Source organism: Alligator sinensis, unplaced genomic scaffold (genome assembly GCF_000455745.1).
Source record: "Alligator sinensis unplaced genomic scaffold, ASM45574v1 scaffold619_1, whole genome shotgun sequence".
NCBI classification, from domain to species: domain Eukaryota; kingdom Metazoa; phylum Chordata; order Crocodylia; family Alligatoridae; genus Alligator; species Alligator sinensis.
Window position 1 is genome coordinate 581,825 of NW_005842134.1, and position 22,818 is coordinate 604,642.

The 22,818-nt window shown below is 45.9% G+C and overlaps 2 protein-coding genes across 3 annotated transcripts in view; both read left to right on the forward strand.

Annotated features, from left to right (window-relative positions):
- The window catches only part of FAAH2 (fatty acid amide hydrolase 2), a 29,859-nt gene extending 24,339 nt beyond the window's left edge, over positions 1-5,520 (forward strand). Inside the window, exons 9-11 of the mRNA XM_006025163.2 lie at positions 1,486-1,597; positions 3,757-3,951; positions 4,607-5,520. Of these exons, the coding sequence (XP_006025225.1) occupies positions 1,486-1,597; positions 3,757-3,951; positions 4,607-4,782 (483 nt within the window). The 3' untranslated portion in view covers positions 4,783-5,520. The remainder of the gene's footprint in view (positions 1-1,485; positions 1,598-3,756; positions 3,952-4,606) is intronic.
- A 5,082-nt stretch (positions 5,521-10,602) lies between these two features.
- The window catches only part of LOC112550516 (interleukin-10 receptor subunit alpha-like), a 26,071-nt gene continuing 13,855 nt past the window's right edge, over positions 10,603-22,818 (forward strand). Inside the window, exons 1-3 of one of the 2 annotated variants that reach the window (XM_025205955.1) lie at positions 10,603-10,614; positions 13,130-13,292; positions 22,659-22,769. In XM_025205955.1, the coding sequence (XP_025061740.1) occupies positions 22,715-22,769 (55 nt within the window). In that variant the 5' untranslated portion in view covers positions 10,603-10,614; positions 13,130-13,292; positions 22,659-22,714. Of the gene's footprint in view, positions 10,615-13,129; positions 13,293-14,371; positions 14,587-22,658; positions 22,770-22,818 lie in introns of those variants that run through there. The other variant, XM_025205954.1, reaches the window with a different exon arrangement.

Sequence of the window (22,818 nt, forward strand, 5' to 3'; positions counted from 1 at the left end):
CAAGGGGAAGTACTTCTGGTGGCAAAGGTCAGGGGTCCTGGGACATTGGTCCCAAGACACTGGGACACTGGTCCCAAGATGGTGACCAGGGGGCGGGGTACCTGTCAAGAGGCAGGGCTACCCATGCAGCCCTCAATGGTTTGCCAAAACTTGGTAAGTGGCCCTCTGCCTGAAAATTGCCCGCCCCTGATTTAAAGTAAAGTACCATTGTGTTTTGTTTTTTGTTTTGTTTTGTTAACAGCTGCAAGCAACCCAGAGTAAAAACAGCAGTTGGCGATTATGCTTCCCATATCTTGCACTTAATGCTTATATTGATGCGTCTCAAAACTATGTTCACTTTTTGTGAGGTTGCATCAGACTGCAGACTCCTATTGAGTCTGTCGTCTACCAAGACTCCCAAGTTCTTTTCCATCAGTGTTTGGGGTGCAGTTTCCCCGAACCCCCTGCACCTATCTCCTTGAAACCTGGCCGGCATCATGCCCTCGGAAGGGGCTACAGTTCCTGCAACTTTCATCCAAATCAGGCCAGAAATGACAAAATTTTAGGCTGCTATGTCCTTCCCCATTAGCCTATGGGCGAAACGTCGAAACAGTGTTGAAATGGCAAAACATTTCGACTTGCCTATTTTTGTTTCAAGGCTGTTTCGACTATATTTGTTCCGTTTTGATTTTCCTGATTTGACCTCGAAATGGGTTGAAACAACATCGAAACAAAACTGGCGGTGAAATTTCACACAGCCCTAGTTCTATGCTCCTTTTGTCTTGTCCTTGTGGCGGTCGAGTGGTAGGCCGGGCTGTGGCCAGTAGCCCTGAAATGGCAGGCGGGGACTTTTGACTGATGGCGCGGAATTAGGCACTGAAGCGTATTGGTTGAACAAAGAGATTATTTACTTACGCCGTCGGTGTACACAGCGCAGGAAGCAGAACTGACTTAGGTTACAGTTGCAAACGTGAGCTCTCCGAGTCAGACGAACTGACATGAATGGCTTATCGGGCCTGCAGGGCATGAGGGTATGTCGGGACGGTCGGCGACGGGGAGTTGTTGGTGGGTGATCAGCCTGCCAAGTTCACTCCGAGATGTGTGTGGAGTTCTCCGACTTGGGCGGAAACTGCTTTAACTTTTATATGACTAACAAGCCAATCACTAGTCACCAAACATGAATAATTTAGAACCGGCCAATGGTGGTGTGCGTATTTGCATAAAGTTGGCGGGAACTTTTTACTGCACCGGGGTTTTTCACCATAGCGGAAAATTCCACTGTGGCGAGAAATTCCACTGCGTCATATGCATCAAATCAGTTAAACCTTCCACTGTGACATAGGCACTCAACTACTGGGTTCTGACAGTCCTCATCCCATAGAGAATGTAGATAATCAGATAAAGCCTGCTGGTACTGCATATAAATTAAAACTGGATGTTGCCACATTTGTTCAGCTACCACACTTTAACCACAGCAAGTCTCACTGAACACTTTATATATTGCAGGAAGCACAGCTGTTCATAGACCTTCTTGGGGATCATGGGAAACCTGTATGGCCATCATGGGAGCTACTGAAATGGTTCCTGGGGATGTCATCACACACACTCCCTGCGATTGGTAAAAATCAGTCTACCAGAAAAATAAATTCCTAGTTGTTTAGATCATTTTACAACTTGCACGTGTATTGTGATATGGTCATGAAATTTATTACAATATGAATGAAATGATGCAATCTTGTAAACTAAGTATAGAATCATAGGAAAGTAGGGCTGGAAGGGACCTTGCCTGGTTCAGCCTCCTGTTCAAGACAAGGTAAACCATCCCAGCCAAGTGTACAGGAAGTAGGATCAGACCAGGGTAGTACTTGAATGATAGATGTATAAGACATGCAAAGGGTGGTGAAACTAACGGAGTAAGTGGCACTGCTTCCCTTGAACCATGTGAAATCAAGGTACCAATGAGCTTTGTCCATCTAGGGTAATGGCTCCCAATCTTCTTTTGCTGTGATCCTAAATCCGGGTCATGACCCCTGCACCTGCTGACAACTCACTCATGCCTGGCAGTGCCAGCAGAGCCTGGGCTGGGATCACAGGGGGCAATGGTGGTGAGAGCCGTGTGGACCATGTGCTGGGACAGCCCCATGGGTAGGAAGGGCAGACACCACCCCCCGCCCCCCCCCCACATATGACCCTGATTTGGGTTGTGGCCTGAGGTTGGGAGCCACTGATCTAGAGTATCCTGTTCAAAGGTGGTTTGCCCTTGTGTTCTGTTTTGATTTCCAACTTGCATAAATAATTACCTCCTGTTTCTCTAACTCATTCTCAGCAGTTATGGGTAGAAATGTTTTCCCTCACATCTGGACTGAAACAAATGTTGTTTGCTGTTACAGCAGTTGCCAGAGTCCACCCAAAAGGTGGCTGAATTTAATAATGAATAAGCGAACATGTCTATAGTTTGTATTTATAACATTGCTGTAAGCAAAAGCAGGCATGGGCATGGCACATCACAAAGTAATCTTTGAGTCTTGGGACATGTCATTGGATGAGTATTCTGTTTTCTCGCTTTTGAGGTTTTCACTGGAATGTTGCCTCTTCATTGAACTCTTTGGACATTGAATATCTACAGTTTTTAATAATTGCTGTTTAGTCTCTTTAAGCATTGGAAGGGTGCAAATGCAAAGGAAAAAGGAACTATTTAGGGTCAAACTTTAAGGAAAATGTAGGCAGGATAATTGAGTAAATTTCTAAACTCTGAGGGCTGGAAGCTTAGTAGGCTATAAAGTGACCTCCTGAGGGAAATTGTTGGAACAGTGGTTCTCTCAATCTTTTTAGATTCAAGGCTTCTTTTGGAAAATGCCAGCTCTTGGTTTTCACAGATTTTGGCTACAGAAAAAACAGAGAGCAAAGAACTCAGAAAGCCCACAGCAAGTCAGAATGTTTTAACACTGGATTCCTTTATGAAATGTCTGGGTTTATCTTGTGAATCACTTTTGCGCACCTAACAGCATTAACATTACATGACATCCTATAGCACCCTTGAAAAGATCTCAAGGTACCCCAAGGTGTCACTGTCATCCTGATTGAGAAACATTGGATAAAGCCTTGCTGCTTGGGTCATTTAAAACTTCTTTGGATTAAATGCTTGCAGATGCATGGTAAGGTAGACTGCCACATTGGCAGAACTTGTGGGATGACCAGGAAAAGAGATTGGAGTCTCTGATAGAAATTAGACTGAAAAGATTTCAGAACAACCAACTTCCCTCTGAGCTAGTAAATTTTGCTGGAAATGTGCCTCAGTGGCAGAAAGAAAGAAAAAGTATGATATAAAATGTATATGTTTTAGATAACTACAAGGGAGAGATGAGGAGGGTGTGTTTTCCCTCATTCAGTTTTAGAATTCCTTGCTTTAAAACAAACAAACAAAAATGGTTTAGGATACCTGATAATGCTGGTAGCTGTTTGATCCCCTTCAGTCTTGAATTCTTTGTCGTCACTTGCAACAGTGGTTGATTTAAAATTCAAGAAGGTAATAAAAATATTCCCAGATTTTGTTCAATGGGGAAAGGTTCTCGTGCATTGAACATTATCTACACAAAGATAGCAGTTGCTGCAGGAACTTGCAAGCCCAGGAGGAGATAGTGCCCTCCAACTCCTGGAACAGTTTCCAAGCTCCTGACAGCCCTTTTACAAGTGTGGGGCATGCTGAGATGTCTATATAAAATGCTTTTTAACTGAGACAACCTCATGCAATTTGCTGTCCTCTTGGTTGTTCCACAGCCCTGGGATTGACTGAGAAGTTGATGAAACTCAGCCCTGCTGCAATGGCCAAGCTGGTGAACATGGGACAGAGCCTCCGGACTGAGATGGAGGACTTACTAGGAGCCAATGGGTTGCTATTGTACCCTTCACATCCTATAGTGGCTCCCAAGCATCATTTCCCCTTGGGGATGCCCTTCAACTTTGCCTACACAGGTGAGCACCACTTCCTGCAGGTGTTAGGCCCTGAAGAGATGGGAGACAAACTAGGGATCTTGCTTGTACTAATTCACCAGTAGTAGTGGGAGAGCATACTCACTTAGTAGTAGAGGGTCCGCTTGCCCAGATATTTGAGAACTATTTTCCTTATCCTGCTACTTATTTGGAAATTAAACCTTTATGAGAGTGGGAGCAGAAACCTGCTGGTTTCTGGGGTGACCTCTTGAGTACTTTCTTCTGTATTAAAGAAGCCAATCTGAAGACAACACTGTATCCAGATTGATATTGGTAAAGAGCACAACTTGGTGGAACTCCATCACAGCCCCTCAAGACACTTGGATTAGGCTGTTTTCTCCTTTAAAGGTGGCATAGCATACGAGAAGTACTTCTTGTGATCTTAGGAATGATAGACAGTGTTTTTGAACATGCTTTATTTCAGCTGGCATTTGAGCATCTGATCAGCTGTGGCCCTCTTATTGAAGTAACTACCATGGCATGGGGGCCTGTACAGCAGATAAACTAGACTCCTCTTTCATCCTGCTTTAAAGGATGAATGTTAACCCAGTTAACATCTCAGAACCAAAATCTAGGAATACAGAATGGAACACCCTCTGTCTGTTCTAATCGAGAGCTTTCTCTTTCTCTTTTTCAGCTATTTTCAATGTCTTGGGCTTGCCTGTGACCCAGTGCCCCCTGGGCTTGAGCACTGAGGGTCTTCCCCTGGGAATCCAGGTGGTGGCTGGACCCTTCAATGACCATCTAACACTGGCTCTGGCTCAATACTTGGAGAAGGCTTTTGGTGGTTGGGTTTGCCCTGGAAAAACATAATGCTGCATTCGTAAGATCCCAAGATGGCAGGAAGATGAAGATAATCTGATTCACAAAAGCTGACAATAGGTATTAGTGCCTATTGAGATCAGGACAGGAGCAACTCTCTTCTGCATAGCCCAAACACCTTCCCAGCGTAGCTTGGGCAGGGCAAGCCAGCCAGGCCTCAAGTTTTCATTCCCATGAATCAGTGGCAAGATGCTACAGTTGAAGCTGTACGCTTATGATCTCATGTTTCCAACTGGAACTTTCTCTTCTCCCTGCATCCCATGACATGAGAGTGGGAGAGAAAAGCCCCTTCCACTTTTCTTTCATTAGAAACCCCATAACTCCCATGAATTCTGAACAGAACACTTAGCACCTTGTTGGGGGAGGAGATCACATTTCTCTAGTCTGGGTGGGGCACTGAGACCACTACTTTCAATAAATTTCTTTTTCTGTAACAGTCGCTGCTTTAGAGAAAAAGAAAAGTGATAGAGGGCAGGCAGGGGGATAGGCATGAAAGGATTATTTCTGGGAGTTTTGAGCACTACTGTCCCTGGAAGTTATTCTCTAAGCATATAAATGCCATGTTTATAGAGGTGGACTCCTGTCTCCTAGAACATCTTAGCCCTATGTCACAGGCCAGCTGGGCACTGTGAGTGTATCAATTTTATCACAGGCCAACTGGGCTGTTTGATTCAGTTTCGGATCGAGGAGGCAAAGTTGGGAGTGGAATAAAGGCAAATTTATTATAGCTTACACACACACAACAGTTAACAGAAAGATAAATGCGATAAGAAGATAAGGCAGTATAAAAGAGCTAATAGTAAATAATAACAACAGATAATAACAGATAGATAGATCAATCTGTCACAGGCCAACTGGGCACTGCGAGGGTATTAGCCACACTGGGCTGTTCAAAACAACAAATAGACAGACATGGGTTGGCAACTTATCGATAGTCCCTCAATGCCAGGTGCATGCCAAGTGATTCCCGCGAAGTCGGCCATCCCTGATGATCGACGCTGTCAGAGGGATTACCGGGAAAGGTCCCTTGTTCAGGATCCGATCCTCACTCACACCGGGAGTCTGGGGTCCAGCGTGGAACAGAAATGACCGTTCTGTTCCCTCCTTCCTGCTGGTTACCTGATGCATGTGTTTTTTATACCTCGTCTTATGTTAATCTGTTGACCTCAGGGCCACTCACAATGTTGCCCTATAGCTGTTACCCTATGGGATTGAAAGGTGTTAAAATTATCATAAAAGGTTACTACCCAGACTCAGGTTTATCCAATAAGCAAATTATGATGCAGCACCTTTAGGTCTGAAATTGACATCACTCCGCCTAAATCCCAACCTCTTTTAGGCTTCATTTGAATATGCTTTCTTGGGATATGCTTTCCTGGAATGTGTTGGGTGTGCCAAGCAGTTAGATCCAGTTTTTATCGCTAAGGCTGAACCCTGAGCAAAAAACCGCTAGGCCAGCTAATCTCACAGCTACAGCTTTGCCTATGGGGCCCAGTCAGTTCCATGAACAGTTAATGTATCATTTTGGTTAAACTTATGACAGACAAGTTGCAGTTTACAGACTTACAAGCTTATATTAACTAATATTACCTGTTTAGGCAAAATACCAAATGCCTCCAAGAAGCACGTATTATTGCTTATTAATTGCTCTGGTTCAGACTGTCACACACAGTTACCACAACTGTTTTCTTATTCTAAATGGGAGGGAAGTGGCTGTGCTATCCAATATACCACAGTATGGTAAAAGCACTATGAGAAAAGCACTAACTTTCTAAATTGTAAGCACTGTAAGTGTCAGTTTGAGCATCAAAATGTGTGATTTGTTAGACTCCCTGCTAAGGTGTTGCCATTCAAATACTGGATTCTACCTTTTTAACATGGAATTACATATTAACAAATTATACTGGTATACATTAATATATCACATTAATGTATATACTGTCTATATTATATACATTAGAAAGAAATCACATGTCTAATTGGGTTTTTGGCCACAGTAAGGTGGTTTCCTGGTCATGGACATATAGGGTAGCTAATGCCCCTTGGAAATCTTGAGCCTCTGCACAACAGCTGTTTCAGGAGGTCCAAAATGTGCTGTTAAGATGATATAAGCGGCCAGGACCTTCCCAGCAAACTTGTTGGGCTAGGGTAATATAGGGAGTTGCTGGTAGGGGTGTCGCACAAACCATGTTGGGGGGGACTATTAGGCCACCCTCTCCATAAAGTTCCCAAGCCTATTAGAATGCCATTTACAGGGTACACCGGGGATTGGGCCAAATACTTGGGACCTTCGGGGGTTACAATTTCCCAAATGGGACGATGTAAGTCCCAGTCCCACATGCACCCACCTCCTAGTCCTGTTGTCAAGAGATGAGCGGTGGACCATGTGCCATTTGCTACCCCGTGTACGACGAAAAAGCATTTTGTCTTGCTACACCCCTCCCAGCATGTGCTCCATGTGTCTCGGTAAACTAACCGTTGGGCTAAAGCTGGGGGTAGTCCATGGTGTTCTAAGCCAGAAGGCCATTCTTTGTATCTGAGATCGCTCATTACCTGGGAAAAATGAAGGTTAAGTGAAAGCTGCACTTGGGCAAAAGCAGTGCTCCAGGTTTGATTAGCATCAGCTTGGAAGGCTGCATGCATCAAAAGGTGACTTATTTGTGCTGCTTTTCGGCCAGTGATTGCCACTAACTCATCAGTGTATTCTAAAGCCATGTTATCAATCATACCTCCCTTAGTGAGAGAACCTATGGCTCCCCCTATTTCCCTGATTCCTTGGGTATTTTTCTGGGATTTATCTATGTTCCAAACTCCCATGGCTGAATTGAGCCCATTCCACACATGGTCTAGGGTATCCCTCTTCTTCCGTGCGATTAGAGGCCAGGCTGCGGGTTGGAAGACAGTTGGCCAGGCCCAGCGCAGCATATTTTCCGCCAACTGAGCTAGGAAATGCTGTTCTGATAAACCATTGCTTGGGGTTAAATGTGATACGGGCATTGAACAAGGAAGCATTAAGGAGGACCGGAGCCTTGGTTTGGGACCTCCACCAGCGAGTGACGTTAGATAAGCGAGGTAGCAGATACACCTGTGGTAGCTTCTTTTGGATTAGCAATGTACATCCCTGCTTAATGCAAAAAACGACTAGGGGTTCTCCTGTTCCGGTGTTTAACTATCTTCCTTCTTCCTCTTGGGATTGGTAAGTCTCCCAATCGGGTTGGTCGAAGGAGTGCATTCACTTGGGTGTGTCCCCATCTGTATACTTAAATGCACACTGCCCAGGTACGACTATGGCTTTGGTTTCTTGCAGACATAATTCTGGTGCGGTGCCCCCCCATGGGCTTGGCCAGTTGTTCTGGGTTGACCAGGGCTGTGCCCTGCAGATTTTCCCAGACTGATTGGCAATATGCAGTTATTGTATATTCAGTTCCATGAGCGATCCCTCCTTCATCCATGTGGCTGAACCACAAAATACCCGGAACGTGGGACGTGTTGGCCTCCCATTCCGTGGACCACCACTTGACAGCATAAGAGCCATTTTTAAACCAGCACAGTACCTTGCTGTAGCTGGAGGACCGGTGTATTTGGTGAGCTGTACACCATTGTGCCAAAGTGTCATCGGGCAGGGGAATTGCTGGAGCTATCGTCTCCCATGAGGGTGGGGTTGAAGGTTTCGGTCACCTCCTTGGGCTCTGGGTGGTTGTAGAATTTTGAGCTGCAGGTGGGATTACGGCAGGGGTCATGGCGGGGCCCCGGGGGGGGCGCACCCCCGCACGACCCAGGGTGGGCAGCACACCTGCAGGCAAAACATAACAGCACCAGGGCCATTGGAAGAAACCACAACAATCTCCCCCTGTCCCACATTTGTTTTTCCCGATCCTGGCATATGGGAGGAAACCAAGCAAACCACTCTGTCCCACAGTAACATTGACAGATTCCCCCTTGCCAGTCCACAATCCATCATCGGTGACTGAAAGGCCAGTTTCACACTTCTTTGATCATGGCTGGGTGTTCCTAGTATCCCTGCGTGTCTGAGGCTTTGGCAGTGGGTGTGATCCAGGGCGCGGGAGCACGTGAATGCCCCACAGTAATCAAACAGTAGCAAACGACCAGCAGTCCCATTATAATGGCATTCCACCCCTTCATTATTAGGTGAGGGTGGTGGCATCACTGGAGCAGGGTGATGATTTCAGGCCACCTCATAGATTGGCCAAATGCAGTGCCTGCAGCCTGGCAGTGTTACCTCTTGGGCTCAGTGCACTGTCATACACTGACAACTGAAGCATGGACATTTGTCCTCCAGGTTGCTTGCTGTGAAGCTGATCTTATTTGGTTAGGAGAGAAACACCTAAGGGAGATCTGTTTTGGTGGGGTTCACTTGTACCAGTGGAGCACTAAAAAGAGAAGAGAGGTTTTTCATGGTGGCTTGAGGCAGCTACAGCATCTTCCTCCCCAGCCCTTCCTTCCTCTTCCACTCCAGCCAGCCAGTAATTGTGGCTAAGGTGCTGAAACAACTTCCCCTCTCCCTCCTTCAAAAAAAATTGTATGAATACTGGTGGAGATAAGTATTTTTCCATCTTTTGTCTGCCATTTGGCTGTAGGCCTTAATTCCATGTGGCCCCCAAGTGGGTGCTCACAAGCACTGTGGGCCATCAGCCATTTCCTTTGGGCCATGATGAATGTTTATAAAATGTAAATAATTAAAATGATATTTAAAAAAAATCTATTCATCCAGTTCATACCAGATGTTTGTCCTCGTTTGGGAAAGCCCTGCCCTGTGGCCTTCTTGCCTTTTTGCTTTATCATATCACCAGATTTCATGAAGTGTGTGACTACACTGCAGACATTCTGCACTGTATACCATATGTTCTTGTACCAACTCCCCACCATTCAGGCTGTGTGTGCCTAGGAGTATGCAGAGTCTGAGCTGGTGCACTTGACTAAAGCAGGAATTCTTATCCAGGATGCCACGGCACCCGGGGGGTGCTGCCAAACATTTTGAAGGGTGCATCAAGGTGTGAAGAGATGAGCAGATAAGCACAGGCTCAGACTTGTCCTTGCCTGGCCAATCCCTGACTCTTACTGCTTGGCCCCACAATATATAAATTAGTTTTTGAAATTGGGTGTTCATAAAATTGCATGTTACACGGTCAGGTGGGTGGCAAATTGGCATAGGGGTTGCACCCAGAGAGTGGTGGTGGATGGGTCGATATCGACCTGGAAAGATGTGGACAGTGGAGTCCCGCAAGGCTCAGTCCTTGGAGCAGTGCTATTCAAATAAATCAGTGACTTGGATGAGGGCGTAGAGAGCACCCTGTCGAAATTCACAGATGATACCTGTGAGAGTTAAGCTATGTCCACAAAATAAATCACCATCTCTTGTTTAAACGTGAACTGGTTAATTTCCTTTATTTCTCACTCGCCACGACTTCGATGGAATAAGGTACAGAAATAAACACCATCCTCAGAGATGAGGAAGACATCGTGTCTGCGGTTCAACAAAAAATAACTCTTCTGCACAACTATTATGTCTCTCTTAGATAAATAACATCTCAAAGAGAGAGAGGGATCTCTCTCTCTTTGAGAACTCTCAATTTCTTGGTTGCTTGCCTCGTTCTCCTCCGCGCAGGTCCCAAGCAAAATTGCGATCCTATGTCACCTTGTATTTACTACTGATTGAAATTGTGGGGTTCTCTTCTTTGTTAGGTTTCATCCACTCTGATTCCTTTCTCTTAAATTTAAGCCTCTGGGATGTTACTCGATGTCTTCAGGTATCAGACTCACCGACTCAAAGTGCTCCTTTCTTAACTCACTTCAGCTTCCCGGGTAAGTTTCTCTCCAGGACGCTTGTTACATTCCCTTTTCTCTTTCTTGTAATTTCTCCCTGTTTCTTCTGGGTTGCTTTCTTCTCTTTTTTAGCTAAATCTGGGTTACTTCCCCTTTAAATCCTTCCAGCCATCTGCTCTCTCTCTCTCTCAGCCAGCACTCTCCCCTCTCCCTCTCCCTTGCCGCTGCTGCGCTCTGTGTTTTCATAGGGGTCCCTCTTCCCCACCCCGGTAGCCCCGCCCCTTTTCTCCTGGGACTGGTGGCTCAAGTAAGTTTTCTGCTTTCCTTCACTCCCCACAAGTGTGATTGGGCAGACTTGGTGCCCCGTTACAATACCAAATTATGGGGCAAAGTTAACACACCAGAGGGTAGGGAACCGATCCAGGCGGATCTGGACATGTTGGAAAAATGGGCACAACAAAATAGGATGCAGTTCAACAAAGACAAGTGCAAAGTGCTGCACCTGGGCAAAAAAACACCCACACTTACAGGCTGGGGCATGACCTCAGCAGCACGGCAGAGGAAAGGGATCGTGGAGTCATAGTTGACTCCAAGGTGAACATGAGTCGTCAATGTGACAAAGTGATCAACAAGGCTAACTGCACTTTATCATGCATTAGCAGATGCATGATGAGCAGGTCCAGGGTGGTGATGCTTCCCCTTTATGCAGCACTGGTCAGGCCACAATTGGAGGTCTGCATCCAGTTTTGGGCGCTGCACTTCAAGAGGGATGTGGAGAATCTTGAGAGGGTTCAGAGGAGGGCCACTCGCCTGGTTGGGGGGCAGCAGGCAAAGCCCTACGAGGAGAGACTGAGGGGCCTAGATCTCTTCAGCCTGTGCAAAAGAAGGCTGAGAGGTGATCTTGTGGCTGCCTGTAAATTCATCAGGGGAGGGCAGCAGGGAATAGGAGATGCTCTATTTACTAGGGCACCGCCTGGAGTAACTAGGAACAATGGCCACAAATTGACAGAGAACAGATTTAGGTTGAACGTTAGAAAGAAATTCTTCACAGTAAGGGTTGCCAGAATCTGGAATGGGCTTCCAAGGGAGGTGGTGCTTTCCCTTACCTTGGGGATCTTCAAGAGAAGCCTGGATAGGCATCTGGGCACGGATGTCTGACCCCAGCGCTCTTTCCTGCCCAGGGCAGGGGGTTGGACTCAATGACCTACTGAGGTCCCTACTGACCCTAGCATCTATGAATCTATGAAAGACTGGGAAAACTGGGCTTGCTTAGTCTAGAGAACAGGAGACTGAGGGGATTTAATATCAGCCTTCAACTACCCAAAGGGGGGTTCTATAGAGGATGGAGCTGGGCTGTTCTCAGTGGTGGCAGATGATAGAACAAGGAGCAATGGTTTCAAGTTGGAGCAAGGGAAGTTTAGGTTAGATATTAGGAAGAATTTTCTCACTAGGAGGGCAGTAAAATACTGGAACAGGTTTCCCGAAGAGGTGGTGGAAGCTCCAGCCTTGTGGGTTTTTAAAACCCAGCCAAACAAAGCTTTGGCTGGGATGATCTAGTTGGGTCTGGTCCTGCTTTGAGCAGGGGGTTGGACTAGATGACCTCCTGAGGTCCCTTCCAACCCTAATTTTCTATGATTCTGCGAAAAGCTGTGGAGGGGGGTGCCTTGAGTCCAAAAAAGGTTTGAGAATCACTGAGCAAAGGTATGAGGAAAAGTGTGATTTGGAGCTGTCATCCAGCCTCTGCCATAGGGAGGCATTGAATGAGTAATCATTTGGCTTTGGGTTGTGATAGCCCTCTAGTGACCTTCTCACAGTTGCCTGGGCCTACATCTTCTGGCTCTTTTAACTACTCACTCCCTTGCCCTCTGTGATTGCAAGCTGCCTGCCAGTTCATATACTCTTACTTGGTGTTTAACCCTTCATTTCCATATGAACTCTTCCATTTCCTCTTTGGGCTGCACAGATGTTTACTGAGAACTCCAGGTAATTTAGCAGTTGTTCCCATTTCAGTTCTGAGTCATTATTGCACCATGGTCTCAAGCTCTTCCCAGTTTGGGTCACTAAGGGCACCAATACACATGACAGCAAACTTGATTAGTTGGGTCTGCTGCAAGTCTGCTGAAGTATGCTAATTAGCATGCTCCAGCAGCCTCTGCATCATGTGGGGTGTACCTTGAGCATGAGGGGTGCCTTGAGCACGAAAAGGTTGACAAACACTGTCCTAAACTTTGTTCTGTCCTGTAGTCTGTGTAGTATTACTACTGTATGATGTTTCAGAGGGGCCTGAATTTCAGGAGCAGGGGAATGGCTTTATTTTGAAGTTGGGACAAAACAAACCCTAACAAGTGTGTCACCTTTTGCATTTCTTGAACAGAAAAATATTCAAAACCTTGCTACTGATACATTAATTACTCATGTTTAGCTTCATCCTCTAGTCAGCATCTATGGGAAAAGCCAAGTTGCTGAATTTTGCGGATGATATTTTTGTGTGCATTGTCTTCACTTACCATATTTTAAACCATTGTTCTGATTTTTGTTATACCTGACTCTTTAGCCAGCCATAGGACATCCTAGGTTTTGTTTGCTACCTCCACCAATCCTACAGTTGTTTCATGATCCTGGAGGAAAATAGAGGCAAGACAGCTAATATGGCCTTTCAAAAGTCTACTCCCAAGAGTGTTAAAATATTTCCCACCCTTCCTCCACCAGTCACCATGGTAGGTGATATATTTTATGTTAAACCTGTTAATTAGCAATTTTTTGCAAGTTTTCAAGCCTTTAGTAACTAACCATTTAAATAATAATCAAGCTTATTGTGTTCAAAGTTAGGAACACACAGAAATTGCCTACAACATTAGTGCCCATTTCCATAAGTGAAGCAGGAAAGGGTTTTTAGGTACCAACAGGCAGCATGCCTTACAGGTAGGCCAGTCAAGCTAGGTTTTATCTTCCTGCAACTATACTGACAATGTATGACAGGAAAGCATTCTGAATACCTTGGGTGAGCCCAGGGAGAAGAACAATTTATGATGATAATGGTGTCTAATGCTTCAAAGATGGTACAGCAAATATGCCCTGAAGAAGATGCTAGGCAGTTTTACCCACCCCCTTAGAGCTCTAAAGATGGCCAGAAATGGCAAACCTCGCTGGGATGTGATGGCAGATGAGATCCTGCCTTTGTGCATAGTGCTAGTCATGCCTGTTGGTCAGATGTGGCAATAGCATTATGTCTTTCTGAAATGTAATGCTCTGTACTTCTTCTACTGGCTGCTAAATTTTACCAATCTTCCCAGAATGCCTCAGCCTCAAAGTCATAGGCAAGCCCTGTGAATATGTAGTCCTCAATATTGCTTACCTGCAGGCCAGCTCTAGGGTAGAAGCGTGGTATCAGTGTTACGTAACAAATTTGTCGGCTAAAAACTGTTGGCCAGCATCTGAAAATAGATTTTTTTTAAAGCCAGAGATCACTGGCCTAATTGATAAGATAGAACTCTAGAGAGTCTTCAAGTTTGTGACATTCAAATTTAATTTAAAAATATTAACTTTTCAATTGAATGTGTGCTTGAATGCATTCAGTCACTTATAATTGAGTATTGTGAAATCTCAAAAATGGATAGAGGTTTTGCTGTGCAAGAGGTCTCTGCCCATGTTATACATATTTGATTTGATCTTACAGGGTCATTAAGAAATGTGGTAGATAAGCAAGAAAATCTAGAGATGGCTTGATAGACACTCTGGAGAGCATTAGGCTGCATTTTTTACCACCTGCTGAGGGCATTGTTGAGCCAGGAAAGACTGGTAATGGTGCAAAAGAAAATGGCTCTCTGAACCTGAGATGTTGATCAAACAATAAACCAGGAAGGGATTAAAGAAGAGAGCTGAAACCAGGAAAAGGTCATGAACCACAAAAGTAAAGTCACACACTGCTTGGGGAGCAAGTGTTGGAGAAATCTGGGCTCAGAAGCCTGAGGAGAGAGGTTGCTTTTGAAGAGAGAGAAGGATCCTGCTCAGGTATGTGAAGGGGGGGAGATAAAGAAGATTGTCTGGCAAATAACTTGTTTGCTGCTTTGATAGACTAGTATCTTTTGTTCTCAAAATTTCTGGAGCAATCTGACATGGCTGCACCTGTGTGTGAAAGGCATGTCTGCCCCCTGCCCAGCAGTGTATATTTGTGCGTGTTGTACGTAGTACAGGGAGGGGGGAGTAAGAAGACATTCTGCAGAGGAAGAAGTGCTACTTCCAGAGAACTGGAGGAGTCACTATGAAACTGGACTCTGGCATTTGTTTCAAAAGTTTCAGGTGTCCCAAAAACTGGATGGGCAGGAGGATACTGAGGAGAGAAATTACTACAAAAAATAGAAAAATGGCTTCTATTTATGTTTCTTATAGTGTAAGATATACAAGGGGATTAATTAAACTAAAAGGAAACAAGCTTACATCTGTAAGGTTTTTCCCTCTGAAACTGACCTGTAAAACTCAGGAGCCTACCAGGCTTCCAGAAAGGAAATAGATGCCCATGCTAACGTTAGCCAGGATTGGATCTACTAAAGGATATCAGTGCAAGCTTCAGCGCATGAGTTAACTATTGGGTTGTTTAGGCAGAAAGTTCCCTTCTGGAAGGAATATGTCTCCTAATTTTACACTGCAGAATTATTTGCACCTTGAGAACTAGTGTCTGCCTTGTGGAAAAAAATGCACGTGGCATGTAAAAATAGCTACTGACCAAGCAAACAGCAGTATTCTGAAAGCTCAGTAGTTTCTGTTTTATTAGGCTGGAGGGGTTTTCAGTAACACTCTGTGGATTCACAAGATGCATTGTGCACACTGAGCTGAAACCAACACTCACTCCCCCAACCACATTCCAGCTGTGTTTGCCCAGCCTCCCTAGCAACACTCCAACAGACACATTTTACTTGCAAAAAAAAAATAAAAACCACTGCTTTCCAGAGAGGAGGAGGTCATACCTGGCTCACTCATTGCTCTGGGGCGCCCTCAAATGAAGCATAAAGATATTGCAGTCCTGGCTCCCTCCCTGCAAGGTTTGCCTCTTCTTTTCTTTGTGTTTCTGCTCTGTGCCCTCTGTCACTTGTGTTAGCTGCAACCAGTTTAGCAGTCTTTACAGTGGCCTTTCCATGGAGCTAGACAGAGTAAAGCAAAACCTGATATCACTTTGGACCTTGTTACACAGTAATTTTAGGCAACTTCTGGAGCTCTTACCCCTGGATTGGATGCACAGTAACACCTTGAACTGGTTTAAAGTGCTCATTTGGTTTAAAGTTATGCTACTTCAGGGCAAGTTAATCTGCTTAATTTTGCTTTTGTTCCATCAAGATGTGGCCACTCTCCACAGCTATTCCACCCAAGTTGAAGTCCTTCAGCATCTCAGAATGAACTGGTCTCTCCAGAGTCAGGGTGAGCAGAGATGCTAGGATGCAGTGGGGTCAGGCATGGCACTTCACCCCCTGTGCACGTCAGTCAGAGTGCATGCTGCAGCCCTGGAGCGCCTGGCAGCTGCGGTGGCTCCCATTCTGCCCAAAGGGAGCAGCAAGCAGGTCTGAGTTGTGGCAGTGGGAGGCACTGCACCCCTGTCACTGCTCAAACCAGTTTATTCTGCCCAGTGGGAACAGCTCCTGGTCCTGGCCCTGCTTTCAAGTCTCTAATGGCAAGTCACAGCTGTGCAGGTGAAGGACAGTGAGAGATGGTTAAAGTGTGACTTCTCCACTAAGTTGATGAGCATAGCATTAATTAACATTTGTGCGGCTTTCAGCATAAGGTGTAGCAAAGCTCTGACCTGATTCCCCAGCAGCCTAAATTTTTATACTGCTGTGCACTGTTAGTACCTGCTTCACAAAACAGAAGGGGGTAGTATTCCTTTCCTTTATCCTGTCTTCATCCTTGTGCTTTTGAGATCCCAAAGACACCCTTAATCCAGAAGATGCCCATTTCAGTGTAAACTCTTCTGCCTCGTATTGTGGACTGGAAATTTCCCTCATCCCTATGTACTTCCTTGCGTCCACTGATCTAATCGGTGTTCTCTCAGTGAGTCTTTACTATGGCAATTCAATCCTGAAACAAGTTATTTTCTCCTAACACTAGGCAGGTACCCCTTGTCTCAGGTGCTGGCTCTGCTTGAGGGGACCGTGGCATGGGCTGTCACCCTGACAGGCCTGATCTCTGGGACATTGCTGGACTCTGTGTAGCAGGGGATTGTGTTATGCTTCTCCGTAATATTTCATTTTATATTTATGAGACCACTTTTTCTCTGGCAAACAAGTGGGGTGTGGAGGCTACTTGAACAACATGGCCTGAAGCCCTGAACAGTGCAGTTGGGAGATGTCCCTAACAGTTCACGTTCCCACCTGGCACACCAAAGGCAGGTGGCATGTTGCCTGACTTACTTGGTATTAATCACATGGTATGTGCTTCATGAGAAAAATGTTTCCACTCCTGAGCAGGAGGAGTCCAGCCTTTACTACAGGGATTGTGAAACAGGCCTGCAGGTGGCCACGTGTAGCTTTGCCACAGGAAGGTCTCATCAATTCCCCCCAGTTTGTATCGGGGGGGAAGAGCTGGCAACTCATACCAGTTACTGACTCTTACCAAAGGAGATGCCCAGACTTGACACCTAATGACCCTCCTCATTAAGAGGCTCCTGTCAGCTTGGGGCCAGTGAGGGTCTTGCATGGTAGGAGAGGAGCTCAGACATGTTTTGCTTGACTTCTACCTCTGCCCACCCTCCTCCCTTCCCTGTCTCTGACACCATTCACTGCTCACTCCTTCAAGCAGCTTGAGCAGGAGGACACATGTATGTGGGCTATCCATAACTGGCAGTTGGATCAGAGCTGGAATGACACCATAGAGTGGCCTTCAAGAAAGCCCTAGTGACCTTGGAGTCAGATGAAGGGACAGATTTCTCAGCAGCCCTGAGGGATGCTTTCTCCACTGGCCCTGCTTTTCCATTCATCTTCATGGAAGATGGAGAGAAGTGGAAGGAGGGAGCTAGGAGGAGGTTGTCAGGCTTGCTCTGCTTCCTCAGTATTGACTCCAGGGTCCCATCCTGTATGTGGTGTGGCCAGAACATGATGCCATTCATCCCTTGCCACTGGAGAGCCTAAGCCAGTACAGACCTCTCCATTAATGACTCTTCATGTCCTCTGCAGAAGAGTTGGACTTGTACCAAACATTATAAAGGAGAAATTTAATTTTATGGATTTTTATTCCTGCTTCCCTAGAAATTCAAGTGAGGCCAGTTTTATTTCCAGTAGTTCTGGTATATTGTGGACTGGGGCTCTTTAAATGAGGGCTCTTTTTTCAAACCTTTGTTGCTAACTAGGAGGAAATGGTTCATATTGTGGAGGAAGAAATACTCCCATATTCAAATTAGATAACTTTTAAAACAACTTTTGAGAGGGCTACTTCATATTATATCTCCTCTTGTACTCTTGTTTACTAAAGAAAAAAGACACAATTCTCTAAGTAGAGGAGTTCTGTTTTACCACAGCTTAACAGTGAAAGCCTCAAGATACCTCATCTCTGCTGATGAGACGTTAAAAACAGATTAATGCATTGTATTTTCCATCTGGGTGTTGGTTGTAGCTGTGTTGGTCTAAGGACATAAAAAGACAAGGTTCTTTGGGTAAACCTGATATCTTTTATTAGAGCAGCTAAATATTTATTTGCCATAGAGTTCAGTGCCAGCGGTGTAATATTTCATATACAATTCAAACACCTTGCTTGACCAATCTCATTTCCTTTTACAACCAGGTGACCTATCACCTGGACAAGGGGGAAGAGATTTATGTCATATATCTTGACTTTAAAAAAGCCTTCGATCTGGTATCCCATGATCACCTTTTGGCAAAACTGGCTAACTGCAGCTTCGACCTCACCACGATCCGCTGGCTGGGGAATTGGCTCCGTGGCAGGACCCAGAGGGTGGTGGTTGATGGCAGTCAATTGTCTTGGTGCCCTGTGACCAGTGGGGTCCCCCAAGGCTCTGTCCTTGGGCCTTTACCTTTTAACATCTTCATCAACGATGTGAACATTGGTGTCAGAAGCGGACTGGCCAAGTTTGCCAATGACACCAAACTCTGGGGTAAAGCATCCACACCTGAGGACAGGAGGGTGATCCTGGCAGATCTTGACAGGCTCATGAAATGGGCAGATGAGAACCTGATGGTGTTCAACGCCAAAAAATGCAAGGTTCTCCACCTTGGGAGGAAAAACCCGCAGCATCCTTGTAGGCTTGGCAGTGATACACTGGTTAGCACTACAGATGAAAGGGACTCGGGGGTCATGATTGACCACAAGATGAACATGAGCCTTCAATATGATGCTGCAGCTAGTAAAGCGAGCAAAACACTGGCTTGCATGCATAGATGCTTCTCAAGCAAATCCCAGGACGTCATTCTCCCATTGTACTCGGCCTTGATGAGGCCACAGCTGGAGTACTGCGTCCAGTTTTGGGCTCCGCAATTCAAAAAGGATGTGGAGAAGCTTGAGAGAGTGCAGAGGAGAGCCATGCACATGATCAGGTCAGGAAAACAGACCTTATGATGAGAGGCTGAGAGCTATGGAACTCTTCAGCCTGGAAAAGTGCAGGCTCAGGGGTGATCTGGTGGCCACCTATAAGTTTATCAGGGGTGTTCACCAGGATCTGGGGGAACATCTGTTCACCAGAACGCCCCAAGGGATGGCGAGATCAAGCAGTCACAAACTCCTCTGTGACCGTTTCAGGCTGGACATAAGGAAGAACTTCTTTACTGTCCGAGCCCCCAAGGTCTGGAACAGCCTGCTGCCGGAGGTGGTTCAAGCACCCACTTTGAATGCCTTCAAGACACTTTTGGATATTTATCTTGCTGGGATCCTATGATCCCTGCTGACTTCCTGTCCCTGGGGTAGGGGGCTGGATTCGATGATCCTCCAGGGTGCCTTCCAGTCCGAATGTCCGAAAACTTCAGAAATGACTGAATGTCCAAAAACTTCAGAAATGACTGTAATTGATTAGTCATGAAAAATGTTTACTCATGCAACCAATGGTGTATTTGCATCTATGCAGCACTTTGAATTAAATTAAACAATCCCCTTTTTTGCAGGTGAAAGGCACTTACAAGCAGGAGTGTTCATAAAGAGCAACCATGTTACACAAGTGTTAGCTTTTCATTTTTCAACCAGGGGTACTCTGTCTGGATTGTAAACCCTTCAGTTGTTTGTTCTCTTAGAACCCAGAGCTCCTTTAATAATGTCATGGCTGTTACTTGGATTTGGGATAAACACTGGACTAAGGCAACTGCTTCAGATGTTACAGGATAAGGCATTAAAAAATATGCTTTTGGGGCCCTTACAAAATATCCTCTGTTGTTGGCAAGTTGTGGAGTAACATTCTGGGCATGGGTTAAAACCAGGGGACTTCAAAGGGATAGGGTACTTACTGCTACTAGAGTAATTCTGTGATTATTCCTGATTTGGTGGTCCTGGATCTGATAGCCCATTTTACTGCATGGGAGTCTTTCCATTGGCTTTAGTAGGCACTGGGTTAGGATGTGTTCCAGAAGCAACTATAAATTAAATCAACATATGAGGAAGCTCCCATGATGTCTTTACAAGTTAACAATGGAGAGTTGGTTACTCATGTAGAAAGTTCATCTCATAAACATTAATAGTTTCTATCCAGATGTGTCACATAATTGTGAATAAGATGATACCAGATGGAACTTGTTTGGTATCCTGTTTGAACAGGTGGGGAGAGAGAAGGTCTCAGTCCATTTGCATGACATGAGACCACCTCATAAGAACCATGGTAATGCCTGGCATCTGCTGGTAACCTTGGCAGAACGGGCAGGAAAGGAAAAGGCTGGGGAGCCTGAATTTCCCTCTAGGGAATGTGTGAGGCAGATTAGTGAAGAGCAGTGTATGTGGAAAGTTTCCTCTGTCTTGCCACCCATGCTGTGAATCTTCCCTGTGAACTCTGGGTCTGCTCTGAGCGGGCACATGGAATTCTACTCCTTTTGCTGTATGCATCTGGTGGTGGATAATCACAGAATCATGGAGTTGAAGGGGATCTCAAGAGTCACCTGGTCCCAATCCCCTGCAGCAATGCTGTTCTTAAACCACCCCTGTCTAACTTCACTGGGCAGTCTATTCCATTGCCTTATTGTTCTCAGAGGGCACGTCTACACAATACGTTTTACTATGCAGTAGAGCTTATTACTGTACAATAAGCATTCATGTCTACACATGCAGATGCTTACTGTACAGTAATTAGCTCTAATCACCAGTAAATTTGCTACCTGCAAATGCAAGTAGCAAACTTACTTGTGATTAATTACTATGCAGGAGTGCATGTGTAGGTGCATGACCAGGAGCAAATGTGCTCCCAGTCAGCCAGGCATCAGGGGACAGGAGATTGCTCCCTGCCCCTGGGAGCTGTCTGCTGCCCGGGTGAGAACCACCACTGGAGCCCATGGTTGTGGAGCTGGCACTGGGAGATAAGGATCTCCCACCTTGGGTCCTGAAATCATGGGGCTCAGGCTGGGAGATAAGGACCTCCCAGCTTGGGCCCCATGATTGTGGTGTGGGGGCTGGGAGCTCCATGCTGCCAGAGCAGGGGAGCATTGTCCCCACCTGGGCTCCGGTGGCAGAGCCCACCCCAGTAGCAGGCAGGATCCAGGGTAGGGAGCAGTGTCCCAGCCCCTATCAGGAGATAACTGTCTCCTGGCCCTTGGGCTAGCATCCAGGGGGAGCCTCAAGCTCCCTTTGGCTGCTTCAGGGGCCTGTTGCAGGGCCACGGAGTGGGAGCAGTCTGCTTCTAGGCATCCCTTCACATATGGGATGCATGCCTGGGAGAGTTTACTCTCCAGTAGTTTACTTGAAAGTAAACTGCTCCTGGATTGTTTGCATGTGTAGACATTGGTGATGTGTAGGGGGTGCACATGGGTGCACATGCACCCCCTGAGATCGGCTCTGCACCCTCTGGAAGCGCCAGCTGTGAAACCAGAAGTGCACTTCTGGTTTTGCCACTGTCTTAGCAATCAGTCGCTGGGGGCCCCCTCCCCCCTGGCCAGCAATCAGCTGCTGGGGGTTCCCACCCCTGTGGTCGATCTGGTGCCCCCCAGACTCAGGAGGCACCAGTCGCTGGTGTGTGTAGACACACCCAGAGTAAGGAATTTTTTTCTCCGATCTAATCTAGATCGCCTTTCTACAGTTTAAAATCATGCTTCATAGCCTATCCTCTGTGACAAGGGAGAACAGTTCATCTCCTTCCTTCTTCTTTATGGCAGCCTTTCAAATATTTGAAAATTGATATCCTGTCCCTTGCGCCTTAAATTCCTTTCCTTCAAGGTAAACATATCTGCTCTCTCAACCTTTCTGTGTACAACTTTTCTTCCAAACCCTTTATCATTTTTGTTGCTCACCTCTCCAGTTTCTCCACATCCTTCTTAAGGTGGAGAGCCCAAAATGAAGAGAGATCGCCTTGTCAGTCTTTCCTGTTCCCCCTCACTCCAAGACTGCACACAAGGAGAGATTTCCTTTGCTTTGCTTAGCCCTCACTTGCCTTGGAAATCCTCTCTTGCATAGCCACTTGCAGACTACCAGGATGATTTTGTCTAGGGTTGTTGCTCTGCCTGGCCTCTGACTCAGCAGCAGCTCAAACTTCAAATCTACCATTGATTCCTTGGGATCTTCCTCAAGATCCCAGGGCAAGAGATGTAATGTGCCTGTCCTCACACTAGCCACCTGCTGCTCCGTAAAACTGCCTGTGGTAAAACCTCTGCCTGCCCAGCAGCAGGGCTACATGCAAGCATGGTTTTACCTTGGGTGTGTGACTAACAGCCAGAGGCAAGTCAGTCTGTGAGTCACTCACTCCAGGGATTGTTTTCTCACCCTAGAGGCAATTGTGAGATGGCTGTGAGCCTTGTGCGGGCATTATATCATGTGATGCGAACCTGTCATAGGTTATCCCCATCATCTCTCATTATTGTGAAAATGTTTTCACTAATCCAAGGTTTTGATCATCTCAGATATTTGCATGTAGCACAAGTAACCCAGACATGTTTGTGTCCATTTCTCTTGACTGATTTCAGGATGCCAGCATAGCTCCAGTAAATGGGATTGGCTGCTCCACTAGCCAGGCAGGACTATGGCCACTGGACTGAGTGCACTTCTGCTTCTTGTTGTTTGGACCCTCATCCAGGGTAAGTTCACTTCTGATGCTATGAATTATTCTTAACTAGGCAAGGAAAG